General features: G+C 38.7%; 1 protein-coding gene across 1 annotated transcript; it reads left to right on the forward strand.

Annotated features, from left to right (window-relative positions):
* LOC109826723 (ABC transporter G family member 11-like) lies at positions 1096-7638 on the forward strand. Its single transcript, XM_020393738.1, is given in 9 exon segments — positions 1096-1464; positions 1533-1822; positions 1913-2084; positions 2473-2595; positions 2679-2807; positions 2901-3095; positions 7210-7296; positions 7407-7432; positions 7434-7638. Coding segments are annotated over 9 exon segments (1518 nt in total). The 5' UTR covers positions 1096-1173.

Raw genomic sequence — 8337 nt, forward strand, 5'->3', positions numbered from 1 at the left:
CAATAGAGTTGGGGTGCAGGTTTTATTTAGTAAAGACAAAATGGTTTTTAATCCACATCAGAAAAATGATTAGATGGGATATATATTGTTAAATATAATTGGATTCGTGGCTCATTAGAATTAACCTTTGGAGACAATGCGGGTCTAGGTAGATTTGCCTAGATATAATTCTTTTTTAAAACAGTGCTTCCACATATAATTCTTAGTAACTGTGTTGCTACATATAATTCAGACTTCTTCATGACATCCTGAATCCGTTCTGGCAATATCTCATGACATACATTAGCTTCCATTTCATGGCAGCACGGGAAATATAAAAAGAACTGATCATCAATCCTGTAAGTAACCAAGCAGACGCTACGGACTACCTTACAACTCTATACAATCCAACAAGGCAAATACCAAAACAAGTAATTAAATGGCTTTATTTTCGGAGACCAGACTCCCGAAGAATCGAGGTGATTATGTTATAGAGAACCTTTTTCATATCGATGCCCTCAGGTCCAAAAGGGGTGGACCTGACTGTTCTGTTCAGTAAGATTGCAGTCCTTCGGAGGTTACACTGCAAGAAGAAAGGTACAGGAGAAGAAGATAAACTTGCATCGCTTGGTTTCATTGATAGATCTTATTAAGAGAACTCCTTATAGAGCCTCTATGCCAGAACGAAGCACCTTAAGTGCAAGCCAGTAAGATACAGATAGAATTAGAATTTTCTAATTTTGTAAGAAGGCATGATTGTATTTGACACTAACTAGTGTCAGGTCACTTGTTTAAGTATTTCTTGGTGCTAGCGGATACACCAGCTAACTTGCAATTGAAGAGAATGGCGTACATATCGAGGTAATAATTGGACTTAATCTTTAGATATCACATGCAAATTGAAAAATACTGTCATTTGTTTAATTATTTCTTGGTGATTGCTGATACTAACGGGTTATCTTTCAGTTAAAGAAAGTGGCGTGCATATCAAGGTAGAATTGGACTTAGTAATAGGTATCAGTTGCTCTGAATCTATCAAATTCTAAAATAACTGAAACCTCAAAGTAACGGCAAGCAGCAGTATGCTCTCTCTCTCAGTCATAACCTAGCACAGATCTCATTTTCCGCTTATCTACTAACTGTTTGCTTCACCATAAGTAAATCCAACTCTTGTACACTTCCCTCTTTAACAAAATGAAGGGAGAGGTGAAAGCGGTCATAGAGTTCGTCGGAGACATATCAGCCAGGCTGACATGGAAGGACTTGAGCGTGATGGTCACCCTTGGCAATGGCGATACTCAGACCCTCCTAGAAGACCTAACTGGGTATGCTGAGCCCGGAACGCTCACCGCAATCATGGGCCCCTCCGGCTCTGGAAAGTCCACCCTCCTCGACACCCTCGCTAGCAGACTCGCAACCAACGCATTCCTTTCCGGTCAAATACTTCTCAATGGAATGAAAACGAAGCTCTCTTTCGGAACTGCAGTATGTATAACTTAATAATTTATTTTGTTCCACAGTTTTCCAATATTGTGCGTGTTTCTTCTATTTAGGCATATGTGACGCCTGACGATAATTTGATTGGGACTCTGACGGCGAGAGAGACGATCATGTACTCTGCTAAGTTGAGGTTACCAGATAAGATGGCGACGGAAGAGAAGAGGGCTCTTGTTGAGGGGACTATACTTGAGATGGGTCTTCAGGACTGTGCAGATACTGTGATTGGAAACTGGCACTTGAGGGGGATCAGTGGAGGAGAGAAAAGGAGAGTTAGCATTGCTCTTGAGATCCTTATGAGGCCGAGATTGCTATTTTTGGATGAGCCTACTAGTGGTCTTGACAGGTAATTAAATTAGTGTTCCCTTTATTACTAAAGTTCTTTGTTTGTTCCATAAGAATTTGTATATAGTTTCATATCCTTCCAAAAATGCAGTGCTTCGGCATTCTTTGTGACACAAACACTTCGGAGTCTGTCAAGAAATAATCGGACTGTTGTTGCTTCAATTCACCAGCCGAGCAGCGAGGTTTTCGAGTTGTTTGATCGACTATATTTGCTTGCAGGGGGCAAAACCGTCTATTTTGGGCAGGTTTCAGAGGCTTGTGAGGTAATTAAAGATGGGATTAATTACGGATAGACTCCTGTACTATCGCGTAATTGCAGGTTGACCCCTTGTAGTTTTATTGTTGCAGATCCTCTGAGTGAATTTTTTGACTCTTCTCCCCTAAGAGAGAGAGAGAGAGAGAGAAATTGTTCTTTGACAAATAGACCTGTTGAAGGGGCAAAAGTATCAAAAAAACTTCGCCTGAGGTCTATCAGAACTCGGACGACAGTACTAGAGATCAATCTGCAACGATAGAACTACAGGGTCTACCCACAGTTTAGTGATAATAGAAAGGAGTCCCTCCGCAATTAACCCTTAAAGATAGTGTAATTGTATTTGATTTTTCTTTCTTCATTCAGGTAGGATTAATTCTTTTATTTGGAAGTTACAGTTTTTTGCCAAAGCAGGCTTCCCTTGTCCGTCTCTGAGAAACCCATCGGATCATTTCCTGAGGTGCATAAACTCTGATTTTGACAAGGTGAAGGCGGCTCTCGAAGGATCTATGAAGATAGTGGTACGACGAAAAGCCGATTCGTTTTCATTTCAGCTTAGTTTGCAACATCCTCAATATTGTTTGAGAATTTCCTCTACGTACAGTTCGAGACGAGTGATGAACCCCTAAATAAAATAACGACGGCTGAAGCGATTCGAAGGCTAACCGAGTTCTATAACCATTCTCAATACTGTTACGCAGCACGGGATAAAGTAGACGAGATGTGTCGGGTTGTATGTATCATTCTACTCTTTCTCTTCTTTTTCCACTACTAAGTATTTCACGTGTAGATTTTATATTGACTACTGTGGGGTTTTTTGTCGCAGAAAGGAACAGTATTGGATTCAGGAGGAAGCCAGGCGACCTTCCTTACCCAGGCTTGCACTTTAACCAAACGTTCCTTTGTGAACATGTCGAGAGATTTTGGATATTACTGGCTGAGGCTCCTGATTTATATCCTTGTTACTATTGCCGTAGTGATCGTTTACTCAGATGTGGGAACAGGATTTGACTCATTTCGGGTACTAATTCAAAATATGCCTTGTATTTGAGTGAATTAGACGCTATACTTTAAAGGGTTTTTTTTTATACTGATATTAGTCCCCGAATCTTACATATTTTAAAACTAGTTCCATAAGTCTTCTTTGAAATTAGGCTCTCAAATCTTTTGAGTGTTTTGAAATGGAGAAATTTTCAAAATAGACCATTTCATAAAAGTATTTACCATTTTTCCCTACTACAATAGTATTTATCATTTTCGACCTAGTTTCAGCCACGCCAGCTTCATGCACTGTAAATAGGATGATTTAAAAAAAAAATTGTTCAAAAAAGATACTGGATTGAGAATCCTGTATACATTATCATTGCATTAATCCCATGTAATTAAGTAGAAAATTAACTCTAGTTATATATCTGACCAAAGTCTACGGGGTTGACAATCCGTAGACTTTAGTTGCAAAAATTCTTAGTCCTATGTTTTTAACAGAGGGTTCAGGGATTTTTCAAAGTCCATGGGATCGCCAGGTCCGTGAACTTCAGGTAGTATATGAGCATAACTCTCTGCTCTCTCTCTCTCCCCCCCCCCCCCCCCCCTTCCTACCTACGCGCTCCCAAACCCTAGTACTGTGTTTTGGGAGCTCACTAAGGGAATGGAAGAAAATGTAGGGAAATGAAGGGAACTTGTCAAATTTTCCTTCCCCTTCTTTACCCTGCAATTTGGGGTGTAAAATTTCCCCTCATTTCCCTCCTCTACCATCCCAATAAAACTCCCAAGTAAGGTTAAACTCAAAATTCTCTTCCCCTTCCCTTCTCTACCCTCTGTCCAAACACAACATAGAGTTTTTTTTTTTCCCATCCAACTATTCTGACCACCACCCTATCTCTGACCACTTGCGCTGACCATCTCCTGCCCCCTGGTTACTCCTCCTTAGCTGTGATCATGCCAGGGTTCGCTGGAGTTAATTTCTAGGGTTTTGACATAAATGTTGGTAATTTCTTCTAATTTTTATGTTTTTTCCCTAAATTTTCTCATATTATCATCTCTTTCATCCCAAATACCTTGTTTTTAGTTTATAGTTTGGATTAGTATTAGAGTTTTCTAAAAATTTATTTGTAATTGAGAAATAAAAAATTAAATAAAATGATTTAAAAGTTAGGGAATTTAAATGGTTAATTTTTTGTGTAATTTATTAAAATTCTTTTGTATTCAAAATGGAGTTTTTGGGAAATCAATGTAATTTAAAAAGTAAAATTCAGGCTAAATGATTTTAAAATTTAGTGTTAGATTAGGGTAAATGATGTTAAGGTTAGATAATGGGTAGAAGTTTAGTGTTATATGTTATTTACATATCATAATATTGGTTGATGTTGAAATTATTTTATTTTCCAGAGGTAACAATGTATGATCCATCAGTTCTTCTTTGTTCGTGTAATGGAAAAACTATATACAATCATAATAATATACCCAAATACGAAAGAGAGGTAAGAATGCCATTGATGATTACAACATCATATTCTTTTGTCAGATCGATCAATAAGTTGCACTAACTTATGTTGATTAATCCTAGTGAGCATCAAATCAAAGTGGTTGATGTCAGATATCAAATAGGAAAATTTAGTGTGGATTATGAAGAGTTTTAGAGTTACTCAATCTTTCCTGATGGTTGATTGTTGAATAAAGGACTCGATTCTGCACATAAAGAATATGTAAGAGGATTGGAGTTGGGTTCGCTAGGGGTTCCTCCGACAGTCAATTAGTACTGTTCTTAAATGGAGGAGAAAAGTACAATTGCAATGTGTTATATTCCCATGATTACATACCTCCATGCAGTAGGCAGTGCATCTGTTTATAGCAGATTCAGGAGGGTAATTGTGTAACTTCGGCCAAGTCCAAGCAGTTAGCTTATTATGCTGATACTTTGCTTGTGTCGGCTGCTAGCGGTATGAATCAACTTTATGATTAATGAGAGGGTGATAGGGAAAGTAAGGTGCTGACAAGGTCGTCATTAAGACTTTCGAGGTCGAATGATGACTTTGACAATACATTTAATTTGATGGTGATTGGCTGTCGGCGAGGGGTTCAAGTATGACCGCCTTTCATATCAACCTTTAGAAAGGACGCCTTTTGACCAGAATGCTCTGATGAGAGGGCTTCTCGACTTGACCCAATGAACGATAATGCACGGAGTTGGCCTTAGTAGCAGGGTCCAGGTGAGGACGCATTGTGATTCGCCCTTCTAGGAAGGGGTTGAGTGATGATGTCTTCTGGTCTGACTTTTGTGGAGTGGGTTCGACTCGGTGTATAGTTAATCTAGGACATGCGTCATCTTCTGGGATGAGATTAACACTTGGTCATTTCTATGTTATAACAAAAGTGTTTTTAAATTTCCCCATAGTAGAGAGTAGAAACAATACCATTCAAATCTCAAATGACAACCATATGAAGGTCATGTTTCAAGTGTTGGAGAAGCAACATGCGATGGAATTATTTCTTGAGAAGATTTAGAGGAATTCAGTCCGGATGTGGAATCATGACGGCATGTGCTCATGTATGATGGACCTTGAAGTGGACTCCGTCTATTTTATGTTTTCTAAACGAGATATGGATTGGATGCAACAACACCTAAGCGAGCCTTCACTTGGAGGGACATCAGGTGCCTACAATGATGATGATTTCCAATAAGAGGAGGATTTACCTGATGACTCATTGGATGATGATGAATATAGGGTGGCTTGCAAAATAATAGTTATGAACATGTGATGGTGGAAGATCTAAATGACATAGACCCCTGACTGATTGTCAAATCTTATTCTAACAACGAATAAATTGCTGTTTGACAAAATCAAATGAATGATTGCTATTGTCTTACATAGGAATCATATCGGTGATCATGAAGAGTGTGAGGACAAAACATATAAGCACATGAGGGTGTATGAGCAACGGAGATGTAGGCTGAGATCTTCTACTACAAGTAATGATGGACGCGACACTTGAAGCTGGCACTTCTCACCGTGTAATTTAGGGAGGAGGATCCACATCCACATACACAACCACCACCTACACAGCTACATGCAGAGCCAGATGGTAAAATTATCGAGGCTCATGTTAGATGTTGGAGACAGGATGCATATGACATTTTCACATATTTGGATTATGTATTATATGTGACTTGAACTATGTATGTTGGATCGTGTGTTTCTTGCTTGTGGTTGGATCGATATAAGGGAGATACTGATTTATGATTGTGTATATTCTTGCATTGTGTAGTTTTTGTTGATATTATGGATTGTAATCTACATTTTAATGTCAATCCGATGTATATGTAATAGGGTGAAGCCTCAGGTTGAAAATTTGTGGTTTGGGGCTAAGTATAGCTCTCCTGGATTGCTAATCCCCTGGATATTCACGACTGAAATAAACTCCATGGCATTGGCAATCCCATGGAGTTTATTTGAGTTAAACTGCACGGGGGATTGACAATCCCATGTACTTTATTTTAGTCATTAAATTCTATAGAATTGTCAATCTTGTAAAGTTTTTGGATGGTTTTTTTAAGTCGACCTAGTTTCGGCTAATGTGGCTAAAACTCGTTAGCTGAAACTAGGACAAAAAAGATAAATACTTTTACAGTAGCTCGAAAATGATAAATAGTTTTATGGAAATGATCTATTTTTAAAAAATTTCGTTTTGAAATAGTCTCTCTAGGTAGTGGCTAGTTCAAATAGAGGAAATATTCCATTATCTATAATTAAACAGAAATCTACATCTGTTTCACTTGAATCATTTTACACACTCTTACCCGGTTAAAAGAATCCTAACTCAAACCCATGTTAGTAATTTTCTGTGACAACGACTCTCTATATTCCCTAATAAAATATTCGTGAGGGTAATTTTGTAACTATCCTTAAACACTAACCAAACTGCGATTAATAATTTGGATGATAAATATAACTGAGGGACTAATTTTGAAATACTCTTAAGACCAGGGATATAGTTTAAAAAGAGGAAAATCGTGAGGAATAATTTAAAATGATTTGCGGGACTAATATTAAAAAAACCACTGTTAATTGCATTACTCTATGAACTATTAATTGTAGTACTCCATGAACCATTTCTTCTTTATTGTGCTAAAACAGGCAAGAAGTCTTTGTATTGCTTTCATCTTCGTCTTCATCACTTTCATGTCTATCGGAGGATTTCCGTCATTTATAGAAGATATGAAGGTTGCTAATTAAACTTCGCTATTATATATATTCTTGATTAGGATGAACACAACCAAATTAGTGTTAAAATGTTCACCAAAATCCTAAGTCTTGTTATATACCGAATGCAGGTTTTTCAAAGAGAGAGGTTGAATGGTTGCTGCCTTTATCATTAGCAATACTCTCTCAGCAATGCCATACTTGATGATGATATCCTTCTTCTCAACTGTGAACACGTGGGAGGACCCACCACCTGCGTACGTTCGTCCGCGTTCATTTCTGAACGTGTTTGTGAACACGTTAATTGTGGCCCACGTTGCCATCAAACCGCGCGTGAAGAGATCACCAAATGAAGCGGTGTGAAAAGAAGGCCCACCCGATATATTTATATATATAACAACGTGATCTCCTAGGTTTTCCTGTAGCAAGTACGAAAAGGGGAAAAGTGGCGGTGTGCAAAGAGAGTTTGTCCAGTCAAAGGGAAAAGTCGCCGTTTTGGTTTTCGGCTGTGGGTTTTGTTCTCTTGACAGAGGAGATTCATTTGTTTTTGCGGCTGCAGTTGAGGAGATTTTGTGTAGTCTCTTTTAGGGCTTTGTGCATCCCTTTGAGAGAGATTTTGTGAGGGATCTGAGAGTTTGTGAGGGTTTAGATTGTGTGATTATAAACCCCAGTTGTATCTCTCCTTCTATTAGTAGATCTCCCCCCTCCTTGCCCCGTGGACGTAGGCAGTTTGACGAACCACGTAAAATTTGTGTTCTTGCCGTGATTTGTAATAGCTTGTAGGTTCCCTCGACGCGCAGTCTTAGAGCTGACGAGAGGAAGAGCTGATATCTCACTTTGATGAGATATCTGGCTTTTGGTTCTTGTTTCCTTTGAGAGACGGGAATTCTTATCGATCTAATCTCTCTTGTTGTGTTGCCGAAGTGATGCCGAAATTTCTGCTGCGCACAACAAGTGGTATCAGAGCTCCGGGTTGGACTTGGGAGCTTGTTTGAAGGATTCGCTGAAGGATTCTTATTTGAAGGGTTAGATCAACAATATGGGTGAAGCAAGCACATCGGG

This window comes from Asparagus officinalis, chromosome 10, assembly GCF_001876935.1.
Source record: "Asparagus officinalis chromosome 10, Aspof.V1, whole genome shotgun sequence".
Classification (NCBI taxonomy): Eukaryota; Viridiplantae; Streptophyta; class Magnoliopsida; order Asparagales; family Asparagaceae; genus Asparagus; species Asparagus officinalis.